This window comes from Miscanthus floridulus, chromosome 10 (genome assembly GCF_019320115.1).
Source record: "Miscanthus floridulus cultivar M001 chromosome 10, ASM1932011v1, whole genome shotgun sequence".
In the NCBI taxonomy this organism is placed as follows: Eukaryota; Viridiplantae; Streptophyta; class Magnoliopsida; order Poales; family Poaceae; genus Miscanthus; species Miscanthus floridulus.
In genome coordinates this window covers 46,650,725-46,664,316 of record NC_089589.1, presented here as the reverse complement: position 1 = coordinate 46,664,316, position 13,592 = coordinate 46,650,725, and the positions used below count along the sequence as shown (strand labels likewise).

The window sequence follows — 13,592 nt, the reverse complement described above, 5'->3', positions numbered from 1 at the left end:
TTTGTTGAATGGCTTTGTACTCCAATGCTTTGGCAGCAATACTGTTAATGCTTTACAATTGTAGATCCACTCTGGCAGCCTGTAGGTGAGAATTTGAGACCCGTTCATTCATGCGCACGTTCACGCAAATCACCCTAGGCGCTTTTTCACCAAAAACCGAACACCGAACCGAATAGTCGATAGTTCGGTTTGGCTTCGGTTTTTGGTTTTAGAAACATCGGTCATCGGCTCGGTGTTCGGTTTCTATGTAAAACTGAACCGTAAACCGAGAACACCGAATATTCGTCAACTCTTACCTCTCAGCAGCCCGTGTCCCTCTCCTCGTCCTCTCAGCAGCCCACCTCAGCCCAATTAGCAGGCCCACTCGGCCACTCCACCAAACCACCGCTTCGGCCCCGCCCCCACGCGAGATGACGCGACGAGACGGACACCCGAGCGGGCGAGCGGGGAGCGACATGGGCGGCTAGGTGCGACTCGCCGACGAGTTGCGAGCGCCCGAGTGGAGCACCGAATTGCGTAGGCGCTCGTAGCGGCTGCGAGCGCCCTACGCCGAAGCGGGTGTGCAGTGGCTACGAGCACCTTGTGCCGGAGCAAGCGAGTGGCGGCTGCGAGCACCGGAGCTGGCGAGCGGCGCGGCGAGCAGGGAAAGGAGTTGCACGGCCGTGCCCGCGGCGGCAGGAGCGGCGCAGGAGCGACTTCGAGTGAGATCAGCGAGGAGCGGAGCAGGTCAGCAGGAAGACTTCGGTCATCTCGGTTTAAACCAAAAAGCCGAATTAGAAAACTGAATCCGAACTCATCGATTTTGTATTTTTGAAATAACCGATCGGGTGTTCATCGCTGGAAACCGAAGTTTACTGACACCGAACAAACCAAACCGAATTTTCGGTTTAAACAGAATGCCCAGTCTGACACGCAAACTCGCAAGTTCAAGTTAGTGTGTGCTTCCGGAGAAAACCGTGTCCATGCCGGGACGACCGAATACCGGCGGCAACCGGTGCCCCTCTCCACCGTCCTCGCGGGCACGGCTACCGCGCCCCCGCCGCATTTCTCGCCGCCCTGTTCCCTGCTCCCTCCTCCGCTACCCTGCCCAAAAACTCCGGCATCGATCGCTCCTCCTCCTCGGAACCCCGGCCGTGCTCCAACTGACCCCAATGGCGGAGGCGCTGCTGCTCGCGTGCCACCTCGCCCTCTCTTTCGCCCTCCTCGCCGCCTCCCTCTCCCACCTCGTCGTTGCCGCCGTCTCCCACCTCTCGCCCTCCTCCCTCCACCACCGCCTCATCCGCCTGCTCCGCCACCCGCTCGTCCGCCTCCTCCCGCCGCTCCTCGCGCTCCCCTTCGCCTTCCTCCCGCTCGCCTCCACGTCCCTGGTGCCGCTCCTCCTCCTCCCTCCGCTGCTCCCGCTCCTCCCGCTCCCCTTCCTCCCTCCCCACCTCCCGCTCCTCCTCCTCCGCCCGCTCCTCCTCTCCCTGCCGCTCCTCCTGCTCGCGCGCGCGGCCGACCTCCTCGCCGCCTCGTTCCCGGCCTCGGACCTCCAGGCGCACGCGCTCGCCGTCGCGCGCCTCCTCCTCCTCGCTGCGGCGGCGGCCTCCCTCGCCTCGTCGCTCTCCGCCGCCGCGCCCAGGGGCTCGACGGCGGCCGGCGCCTACTTCGTCGCCGAGGCGGGGCTCGCCTGCGCGGGCGCCGTGGGCGGGCTCTGGGCGGCGCAGAGCGGGCTCAGCCTCTACGTCGACGCGTGCGTGCCCGCGGGGTGCCACCGCCTCCTGGACGCCGGCGGCGCCGCGCCGCCCACCACGCGGTGCGACGTCGAGGAGGCTAGGCTCAGGGCCGTCGCCGTCATGGATCTCGCCCTGTCCGTGCACTGCGTCGTCGTGGCTGCCGTCGTGGCCGGGGTGCTCCTCGGGGTGGCGAGGTGGTTCGGGGTTGACAGCAGCGCTGGTGTGGGGAGGAGGCATAATGGATCCTCCTATGATGCATTGCCCACAGTGGCGTCTGCTGGGGCAATGGCGGAGATGGAGCATTTGCAGGGGAAGGGTGTTGTTGGCAAGAGCGTGGCGCAGGAGTGAAATATGTGCAATGTATTGGATTAACTAGGTATATTTCAAATGACTCAAGTATATGTTAGAGATGTGAACCCCTGGAATGGCCGAATGGGTGGGGAATTTGGCCAGTCAAAATGGTGGCAGAATTGTTCTGTGGAAGTGGAACACTGATCTTTAGTTGAAATGAGAGGGCACTAGTCGCTGCTGCTGCAGACAAATTGCATTGTTGATTGGCCGTTGGAGCCCAATCTATGGCTGGACCATTGTTGTAGGGTTGCTGTACTGATCTCAATGCTTTGTTTGTGTCCACAGTTTGGTATTTGGTAGTTCTGTCTACTTCAGGGGAATTTAATTTGCAATATTTTTTGTTTATTACTTGATTCTTAGTTGTAGTTGTTCATTTGTTGCACTTGTGAAGAAGCATACATATGCCAAATCTCTATGCCCACACATATAACTAGCTAGTGAGCTCTTGTGCTTTTTATACTGACTCTTACATTCACATAGTACCATTTAGGGATTTATTAGCTATATTTGTTCGCCTGTGCTACACTTTTCGAAGAGAGATATTGAGAGAAGCTGAAGGAATTGCATGGATGACCTCATGATGATGATAGTTCCATGAATTAGATGTTATATAAGTCTAAGTGGTGTAGCAAATGAACTGTGGAACCAGAAGTCGGAGAATGTAGAATCCCTTTGCAGTTTGCACCAAGAGATTATTTAGGATCAGAACCTCAGGTTGTAGGGACACCTCTTCTGGGTTCTCATCTCATGATTTGTTAAATTTGATATCATTACTTCTCAATTATTTGATTAGAACGTGAAGGGGTTATACAGCATACTGGAGCTAATTTGGAAAGGTTGACAAGAACCATACTCAGTTTTATTGTGATTCACTGAATCTTATTGAGACTACACCCAACTAGTTCAAAGGAGTATATCTGCAGTCTGCTAGTAGTAGGTTTGTAATGATGTGGCAATGTCAAACTTAAATGCTACTAAATGACGACCATATTCTTCCTTCGTGGAGTTAGCCAAATGATTTTTTGCTTTTAGATTTATCCTTGAATTTTGCAAATGAATTTTACTATTTGTATCTTTATGCCTTTGTTTTGTTAAAAATCTTATATAACTGAATTAGATAGCCAAGAGTGGCAAATCTGTGCTGTTTCCTTCTGAACTATTTTATGGTTTTGGCAAGCTATTCTTCTTCTGCTCATTAAATAATAAAGCAAATCCAAGTCATGGTGTGTTTTCAATTTTTCCATATGCTTCCTCATGTCACTGTGCTGCCAAATATTATTTGGTAGCTGCAAAAATCTTCTATTGACTTATCAGTGATATTGCTGGGATGCAAAAGATGTCCTCTAGAGATTCTGACATTGACAATTAACTACTTGTTGTACCAACTATGATCCATATTTACACCTTTGTAAATCTTTCGCTTAGTGCTTCTTTAGGAAAAGCGAATTGGCTACTCCTTAAAGCAAAGGTCACTTAGGACATCTATGTTCTATATCTCTGTCCAATAGGTGATTCTTGTCATTTTTCATTTAGTCTGTCTGTGGGTGAATACTGCTGGACTATGGTTGAACTTATGCAGATGTGACAACTGAATTGCCTGGTTCAGAACATCTTCAACTGTGTATGAATATCTGCTATGTGATTTCTCGTGGTTGCATTCTTGTGTAGCGAGTGAGGTTTATAAGATACTAAAGATAGTTCCTTGCACCAAACCATTTCATATGGCTATCCAAGTATGCTACTTTGATTAGGGCAGCGCATCCACTCCTTCGCAATTCGATTAATTATGGAAGTGCTTGCATGCTTTACGGGTAAAAATTGTGACTCATCTTCAAAGAGGCTACTGAACCTTGTGATGCGGCTAAACTGTTAGCTCTACCCAACTTATCAAGAACTTCTGCTGGCATGTACTATTATTTTTCTTATGCATAGGTGTCAAGACTATGAATAAAGACTGGTGAACATCATATATACAGGAAAGTGAGCATTTAGCTTTCTCTTGATACAAAGCTGGTTAATTTGTTGTAGCCTTGTGATACAAGGTGATCAAGCATGAAAGATGGTGGTTAAATAGCAAATGGGAATCAAACATAACCATGAGTTGGACCAATTGATAGGCACAGTCAGATACCATTGGACAAAAGTTGTCTTAAAAAAGATAGTTCCACTATGGTAAAGTATCTGGTCTCTTTCTAGGTGGTTGAGCCTATATTTATCTTACCTGTCTACAATCCAATAACACCTTATTGTTTTAATTATACCTCAGTTGTTGCCTGTCTTGGTCAGATTAGTTTAATAGTGTGTGTTAACTGCATCATGCATATATAGTAGGTTCTGAACACTATATAAATGTTCACCAAGTTCTGTCAATCATCCCTTGTGCCTACAACTCCAATGTTGTCTGAACTGTAAACCTAGAGCTAAGAGTGACAAATGGCATGGCCGTCTTGGTCCCTCTCTCCCTTGAAGGCTTTCTCTGGTAAATCTGGTTGGCTTGCACAATGAATTTCCACCAGATCTTTGTGAGAAAGCCTTCAGGAGGGGGGGGGGGGGGGGGGGGGGGGGGGGGGGATCCAAGTGAGCCACAGTGCCTGTGCCCAGCAGCCAAGATGTGTACTGTTTAGTTATTTGTGTATTTAATTAATTGTTTGTTTCTGAAGGGCGGGCTTGGTGCAAGCGGTAGAGTCTTACCGCCTGTGACCGGAAGGTCCTGGGTTCGAGTCGCAGTCTCCTCGCATTGCACAGGCGAGGGTAAGGCTTGCCACTGACACCCTTCCCCAGACCCCGCACAGAGCGGGAGCTCTCTGCACTGGGTACACCCCCTTAATTAATTGTTTGTTTCTATGAGAACTTGGTTAATCATTTGTTGTATTGATTGTTCGAAATGAACTTAGCTAATCTCAATCAAAATCAGACAGTGGATGTATGAGAAATGGACAGTGGGTGAGTAATATGCTTCTTATCTTTACAAGGCAGTGGGCGTTACTGATCATCTATCTCACTTGTATCCAGGTAAGGAGAATAGGGATAAGTTGCCAAGCTTTTCTTGGAGCTCACATGGTCTCAACACAACTGAAAGGTGCACGTGCACAAGGAAAGGTATGAGCATCATCATCGCAATAAAGATCAAACAATTTCAAGAGGCTTTATTAGCATTAAGCATGAGAAATTTCTTAAAAGAACATGCATGAATTAGGAGCTGCGCACCTGGCATAATATTGGCAAACAAAAAATTCTTTTTGTTGGAGCTGGATGACTTTTGGGTCTTTGATTACGGAAATGCACGAGATGTTCTCCTGGTCTTGGGCTTCAAAACATTTCTAAGAAAAAAATTATTTGAGTGTGATTCTTTTTAACGATATTTTTCCTGAGAAATGTCTCTTCTGTTATCTGAGTTGTACAAAGCTGACATTTTCCTGCTCTTTCTAGTGTAGATCCATATGAATTCTTTCAGTTGGTGGCCCTCATGTTAGGTTCTGTCTCTAGTGTACCCAACTTGCTTGGGACTCAAAGCTGATGTTGTTGCTGTATTGCAGACGAAGGTTTACTGTTGTTGCGCATGCTCAACTTTCCTAATAGATGCTCAACTTTCCTTTATTGATTGAGCAGAGTCAGATACCAATCACAGATGAACACTACTACACAAACGAATATGCGCAGCGTTGCACTTTTGCACTCCGTGGCGGGCATCTATTTTTGCCTGCTGCGGTAAATCCCACGATTTACCGCGGCGGGCATTTTTTATTTACCGCAGCGAGCACTTTTGCCCGCCACGGTAAATCGATTTACCGTGGCGGGCATCTTAATATGTCCGCCACGGTAAATACCCTATTTACCGTGGCGGACATCGTAAGGTGTCCGCCACGGTAAATCGATTTACCGTGGCGGACATATTAAGATGTCCGCCACGGTAAATACCCTATTTACCGTGGCGGACATCCTAAGGTGTCCGCCACGGTAAATCAATTTACCGTGGCGGACAACGTTAAAAGCCCGCCACGGAAAAGGACTAGGCCCATCAGGCCCGATATTCATCTACACGTATATATAGGTATACTTAGGCGCTGTGGCTCTGCCTCTGACGCAAAGGCCAGCACCAGCGTGGCGGCCGGCCCTGCCCCCGGCGCGACGGCCCCCACCGGCGTGCCGTCCCCTGCTCCCTCGGACATCGCCGCCTGCCCTGCTCCCTCCGACGCGGCCGCACCGGTGAGCTCTCCACGAAGGCTGACGGCGAGCTGCACCTCCACGCGCGGCCGCGGGATGCCCCCTCCCCTCGAGCCGGCGAGCTGCTTCTAGAGGAGGCGCGACCTGCATCTCCCGACGGCAAGGACCGCCACAGCAAGGTGGCGGCGGCGTCTACCACGGCGTCCCCGACGGATCTGGCCTCACCACGGCGGCGGCCTTCCTCCCTCCCTCTCCATGGCGCGGATCGACACGGCGCGGATCCACGACGGCGGCCTTCCCCCTCCCTCCTCGCGGCGGCGGCGGCTGGGGCGTCCACGACGACGACGGTGACCGGGGCCAGATCCACGACGGCTGGGGCCAGATCCATGGCGGCGGCACCTGCTCCGGCGGGGATCCACGGCGGCGCGGCGCGTGGAGGTAGGTACAACACTTCCCTCCCTCTCCCTCTTCCTTCATCTCCCTGGCCGCGGTGGTGGGCGGATCCGGTGCGGAGGAGCTCCCTGGCCGCGGTGGTGGGCGGATCCAGCCGGTGCGTCGGTGGGTTGGGCTGGGAACGTACGGGCTCGCTGGCGGGGTTGAGAATGGGCTCGCCGGCGGGATCCTGGGTTTTTTTTTGTTTTTTTAATGATTTACCGCGGCGGGCGTCCTAATGTGCCCGCCGCGGTAAATCGATTAACCGCAGCGGGCAAAGCGGCCCGCCGCAGGAAGGCCACGATTTACCGTGACCTTTACGCGGTGGCGGACGCGTTTGCCCGCTGCGGGAAAGCAAATTCGTCCGCCACGAAAAACGTTTCTGGTAGTAGTGGAAGTCGATTAATCTACTCCTTGTTTTGTGCTACTTGTTGACCGGTAGTGAAGCCAGTCGTTCTTTATTCAACAGTCAAAAGGCTTGATTTATTTGTTGTCAATTGTCATTCTTGGTTAAAATTGTCCACACTTTTTTCCCATCAACTTAGGTTTTATGTCTTTTTGTTGAAATATGAGTGAGTTTTATGTTTAGCTCATGCAGTTCACTGTGAGATCAAAGCACCTTGCGCTTTGATCAAGGCAATTAATGTAAATAAAAATATTGCAGGCGACTCTGGCGCCAGGTTTGATAGGCTTTCTGTCTTCCCGTCAGTTTTTATTATAGGCTTTTAGTAGCTCAGCAATTTACATCCAGATGAATATTGTTCTTATTCTTGATGCATTTGATGGAGCTCGAGGGAGCACAAAATGGGGCACCCATGCAGTGCAGAAATACAATACTCTTCATGTGCTTGCAGATTTCGTTTCTAACTGTGGTCCTGGATGATTGCACAGGCTGTATTCTAAACTAAGAAGTAGGAACCCTTGGGAAAGAAAATTAGTTCATCCTTGTAACATCGTTTTGAACCTAGGACACACGCCCCTCTTAACTTCTCAAGGCCTTGTTTTGATGTATTTGTATCAATGGAGTGTATTCTAGACCATGAAACACTCGATTTTGTCACCCATTAGGTGAAGATCGGGCGACCTAGATTAATTTAGTCAGACATAACAACAATCCCAAGTCATCTTTTGCCTCCACTCAAACCACAGCTCCACCGCCGCCGGCAACATGACACCTGAAGCTTGCCTCTAACCTCGACATGCCATTTCAGTGAACTCTGCCATCACCATACCCTTCCTCCTCGCCTCAAGGATTTATTTTTCATAATGCCATCGGTCTATCACCTCCACCTCCATCTCTGGCAGTTCATGCTACTGCGCTAGCGCATCAAGTCATTCCACTCCTGTCCTTTTTCCACCCAATCAATCGATGTCCTTCATCTCCGGGGTCTAGTAGCGGCCACTACTACCGAATAGAGGGATTTGAGAGAGTGTCGCTAGAGCCCCAAGCCCAAAACTTCAAACTCTAATTATGGATCGACCCAACAATGCTGCTGGATATAGAGAATGTGCATCACATGCCTCTTTGGGACAACTTCTAGAGGGGCTTCACCTGAGGCTTTTGTGGATTTTTGGAGAAGCCCTGCCAAATACACATGCGGAAACAACTTTTGAAGCCAAAACTAGTCAAAAGTAGTGAAACCGAAGCCACAAAAATGTGGCTTTTTCTGGCTTCACCATTTCTGGAGAAGCCAAAGCCTAGTCAAAGAGGACATGAAGTCGAAGTGCTCGCTCTCACGTATAACATATATAGGCCTGTTTGATACGCGTTCCACAACCGCACGGCACGTTAGCGGAGCCACGGTACGAGAAATCAGACTTCTAGTTCAATTCCTCGGTGGGCGAGTCTTGCGTGGTGAAAAATGATCGATACCGCAAGGTGTTTGACGGGATTTTTTTGGTATCTCACTGTGGGACAGTCGGAAATCCAATTGTAATCGATTCCAAATAGGGCCATCCTCCTATGCGAGTGAGAGATGGTGTATCTCCTGTTTGGTGATTACTAGCATCGGACTCCAACTTCCAGACATCAACTCACATGTATGTGCATAGGCAGCCTATATACATGTATGTATAAATAACACAACTATATACACATGAAGTCTTGAACTACAGTGTACCATGCAGGAAGTAGAATGCTATGATATGAGCCATCCCATTTCCAAACATACATATGGAGGACGAAGCTGAGGCTACTTACACATTACACGTAGGTACATCACGCAAAAAAGCACACGCGCAAATCGCATTCACGATCGAGCTGAGAACACAGCAGCATTTGCTTCTTCTCGATCAACGACCCCTCTCGCTCGTTCCCCTGCATGCGCGCGATACCTCGATCACACCACCTCGAACTCCCTCCCGCGCGGGCGGCCGGCGGCGGCGCCGTAGTGCGTGTGCATGGTGGCCCCGAGCTCCGCCGTGACGGCGTCCGCTTCGTCCTCCGCCTTCTTGCTCTCCCTGCCGGGCCCGCCGAAGATGGAGTGCCGCGGCTGCTGCAGGTGCGTAGTCGAGACCCGGTCGAGCGCCCCGCCGTGGCCGTGTCCGCCGTGGCTGCCGCCGTAGATGCCGCCGAAGTCGGAGGACGCGACGCTGGTGCGCTTGGCGGAGTAGTTGAGGTCGAAGCTGGCCTTGGCCATGTCGAAGCTGAGGCTGGCCCTGGTGTAGAAGCTGATCCGCGACTCGGACGACAGCGGGCCCAGGTAGTAGAGCGCGGCGGCGTCCGGGTCGGCGGGGGACACCTTGGCCCGGAAGTCGTTCCTGGACGGCGGGATCGGTGAGAAGAAGATCTCGGCGATGTTGCTGCCGGCGCCGCGGTTGAAGGGGTTGGCCTTGCGCTCGTACCGGTACCGGAAGTTCTCGTACGTGGTCTGGTTGGTGCACACGAGGTAGGAGTGGAACGCCGTGAGCCCGCCGACGAACCACGCCGTGACGAAGGTGTAGACGATGAGGCAGCCGGAGACCGGGGACTCCGCCACGGCGTGGCCGAAGCTGACGCCGTACTGCCGGGAGATGAGCAGCAGGTTGACCCAGCAGAAGCCGAACACGTAGAGGCACAGGAAGGTGGTGGAGGAGATGAACATGAAGAAGAAGCGGTAGTTCCGGCGGCCGATGCACTGGCCCACCCAGGGGCAGTGGTGGTCGAAGCGCTCCACGCAGTTGTTGCAGACGGAGCAGTGCGAGCAGCGCGGGGGCCGGTACAGCATGCACGTGTGGCAGTACTTCACCTTCACCACCACGCCGTTCACGTACACGTCGCGCGTCGGCGGCAGCGACCACGACGCGCCCGTCGCGGGGGACGCGAAGGAGGAGCTGTCCGTCGACGCGTCGTCGGGCTCCGGCGGACGCGCGTTCCGGGGGATGATGCCGGGGTCCCGACCCGACGTGAGCACCAGCACCACAACGTCCTGCACGCACGCACGCACCATCGCAATGATATCATGATCGATGCCGCCGGCCGCGTGCTACAACTAGATAGAGTTGGTCCGTGATTGATTGTATGTATGTGTGCCACGGACTCACGAATACGCCGACCGCCATGGCCGTCGCCGGGACGGCGGTGCCGAGCGGCTTCCCGATGAGCTCGGCGAGGCGGAACGAGACGAAGGCGACGAAGAGCGCGAGCGGCGTCATGATGAGCGCCACCGTGAGCACGATGGAGCTCGCGTCCGGGCCGAAGATGAGCCGACCGCCGCACAGGAATCTCTGCCAACGACATCAGCACCAAAGACCAAACCATGCATCTCGATCAGACAACGACATCAGGATCGGCCACGCGAGAGTCCTCGATCGATCGCCATTGTTAATTACTACGTAGCAACGATCGATCGCGGCAGCTTGTAATGAATTAATTAATCAATTAGCCATCAATTAACGAACGCACGCACGTACATTCTTCCCTCTCCAGACTTGGTAGACGCGGTGGGTGGCCACGACGGCCGACGAGACGCCGGAGGTGTCGGAGAGGTAGCTGCGGGGGAGAGGGCTCTTGAACAGCGGCCTCCCCTTCATCGTCTCCGCCCGTGGGCCGCCGCCGGTCCGGTGAACGCGCGCCGCCGCGTCGTCGTCACCTTCACCTCACCCGCGCATGGGCCGGCCCTGCAGAGCGGCAGCGGCCGGAATGGAGGTGGTGGGGGAGGAGGGACGGGAAGCTCGTCTCCTCGTTTTCCCGTTTCGGACATCATTGTGCTATCCATAGGTGGGAGAAGCTATAGCGCGTCCTGGTTGTTATTGGGGTGCAAAGATCGAATAGATCGGCGGAGGGGAACCGCCATGCCTAAACATAGCACGCGCATCACACAGCTCCCGAATGACGATATGTACGATCATGATGAAAGCCTTCGCTTTTTTTTTTAGGAACAAAGCCTTCGCTTTTCTAAACACCTTCTGGCTCTTATCGGGAGGATGTCGTGCAACAAGTAGTTGACCAGAAGTCGTGCTCATGTTAGGATCGATGTGAGCACCTTTCTGTGTAACCCGTAGATCCGAGTAGGCTCCCAGCCCTTCAGTAGATGCACCGCAGCCAGTGTCGCGGTGTAGAAGATGTCCAGCGCCGGCGAGATGAAGTCTAGTGACGCCGGTGGTGTCCTGCAGTGGGAGACGGCGGTGGTTGGGGCACATCCCGTCGCTGGCAGCAGCTCTTTAGATCGGTATTAGGGTTTCTGTAGGTGGGTGTGGCGGCTCCAGTGAACCTCGTAGTCCAAGCCCTCACTCCCACCTTCCTTTTATGTGTGCTGTGCGACAGGGGCCCTCCAACCGAATTAGGGTTGGGCTCCCCCGATCAGGGAGTAGAGATAGGGCCCAATAGGCCGTTGGGCCTATTGGTGGAGATCAACTAACATTCTCCCCCTTGAGAGCATTCCATCTTTCACTTTCATATCATTTGCTTTTGTTCATTCCATTACAGATTAGCTCATAGAGCATGTCTCATCGTCACGGTCCATTGCCGATAGACTTAACAGCTACAACTTATTATTCTGTTCTGAAATAGATACTTATCTTTGGGCCTACTTTTGTCCAGGAATATTTTAGGCTTTCCCTTAAACCCAAGCTAGTTACATGTTCTCTGAACACCCTGTCCTCTGAACATGTTGGGTGGTAAGCCTATTGTAAGCGGATCCGCGAGCATCCTTTCTGTTCTTATATGCTCAAGACTTATGACTTGATCCCGGACTTAATCTTTCACAACATAATACTTTATGTCAATGTGTTTGGCAGCACCACTTAACTTATGTTGTGAGCATCCTGTACTGATAGATTATAATCACAGTATTACTTTAGTGGTCTATAGATGTCGTCAACCACCTTCAAAACCGGGTATGAACTTCGTTAGTTAGTTCACCTGACCGTTGCCTCATAACACGCTACAAACCGTCATACATTGTGGACGATGTAGTGACAGTTTGCTTTGAGCTTTTCCATGAAATAACTCCTATTTGCGAGATGATAGAAAATCCACGTCTGGATATGTATTCACTCTCGCATAATCAGAATCTGAATATCCCACCATGTGGAGTCAATCAGATCTTCTATATGTCATCATGAGGCATTTCGTTCCTTGCAAATAATGCAAGACTTTTTTACTAATTTTAGTATTCTATTCCAGAATTGCTCTGGAATCTACTAAGTAAAACCCGGTAACAAATACAAAGTCAGGGCGCGTACATACTTGAGCATGTTGCAAGCTTCCGACAGCTGAAGCATATGGAACCACTTTTACTTTATCGATTGAGCTCATATTGGTTCCTGGGGCATTAAAAATCCCTATATCTGTCGCCCTTGACTATAGGAGCAGGTGATGGACTATATTTGTGCATACTGAATTTCTTTAAGATCTTTTCCATGTATGCCTTTTATAACAGTCCTTATACCCTTTTTCTTCTATCTTGGTGAATCTCGATCTCTAGAACGAACGAGGCTTCGCCAAGATCTCTCATATCAAATTTTTTTGTTTCCAGTAGTAGACTGACATCACTACTAGCAAGTAAGATATCATCTACATACAGGATAAAGAAGATAAACTTCCTATTCTTAAACTTTGCATAGACACAATTATCCTCTACCTTCTCTTTAAAACCCAAAATTCTTTATTGACTGATCAAACTTCAAGTACCACCGTCTTGAAGCTTGCTTTAATCTATAAATAGATTTCTTTAGGTGGCATCCCATTCGTTCTTTTCCTTCCATGACAAAATCTTTCGGTTGTGCCATGTAAACATTTTCCTCCAAGTCTCCATTGAGAAATGCCGTCTTTACATCCATCTGATGTAATTTTCAATCGTAATGTGCCACTAATGCCATTATGATTCTGAAGGAAACTTTACATGTGACTGGAGAAAATATCTCATTGTAATCAATTCCTTCTCTTTGCATATAGCCTTTTGCCACAAGTCGCGCTTTATATTTCTCTATATTCCTTTGAGAGCCAAGTTTTGTTCTGTAGACCCATTTACAGCCTACTGTTTTGACTCCTTTAGGAATTATTTCCAAATCCCAAACTTTATTGACATTCATTGTTTTCATTTCATCTTCTATGGCCTCAAGCCACTTTGATGAATGATCACTTCTCATGGCTTCTTCAAATGAGGTGGGATCCTTCTCCATTTGAAATTACTTAGTGTTATATACTTCATAATCAGCAGAAATAGCTGATTTTCTAACTTTTTGAGACCTTTTAGGGGCCTCCACTTTTGGCACATCTTCTGTTTGAGGCTGTTGTTGCTCCCCCTCATGTGTGGCAATAGGTTCTATAGAATCCTGAAGAACAGGTTCCTCATTTTCATTCATTGTTGCCACAGGTGAAATAACAACAGGTGCTGGCACCATAGTATCTAGCACTGTCGGTGCAGCTACAACAGGTAGTGAGAAAATTGGCTCATGAATCATTGGAGTGGGCGCTTACACCCGCTTCACTTCAAGGTCAATTTCTCG

General features: G+C 50.6%; 2 protein-coding genes across 2 annotated transcripts; one reads left to right on the top strand and one right to left on the bottom strand.

Annotated features, from left to right (window-relative positions):
* Window positions 1–788: 788 nt before the first annotated feature.
* On the top strand, window positions 789–5,833 carry LOC136486564 (uncharacterized). Its single transcript, XM_066483484.1, has 2 exons — window positions 789–2,091; window positions 5,079–5,833. The coding sequence occupies exon 1, from the start codon at window positions 963–965 to the stop codon at window positions 2,061–2,063; it is 1,101 nt and encodes a 366-aa protein (XP_066339581.1). The 5' UTR covers window positions 789–962; the 3' UTR covers window positions 2,064–2,091; window positions 5,079–5,833.
* Window positions 5,834–8,817: 2,984 nt separating this feature from the next.
* LOC136486562 (probable protein S-acyltransferase 1) lies at window positions 8,818–10,811 on the bottom strand. Its single transcript, XM_066483483.1, has 3 exons — window positions 10,554–10,811; window positions 10,185–10,367; window positions 8,818–10,069 (listed from the first exon to the last, which is right to left on the bottom strand). Exons 1-3 carry the CDS (start codon window positions 10,671–10,673, stop codon window positions 9,002–9,004), a joined length of 1,371 nt encoding a protein of 456 aa, XP_066339580.1. The 5' UTR covers window positions 10,674–10,811; the 3' UTR covers window positions 8,818–9,001.
* Between the last annotated feature and the right edge of the window lie 2,781 nt (window positions 10,812–13,592).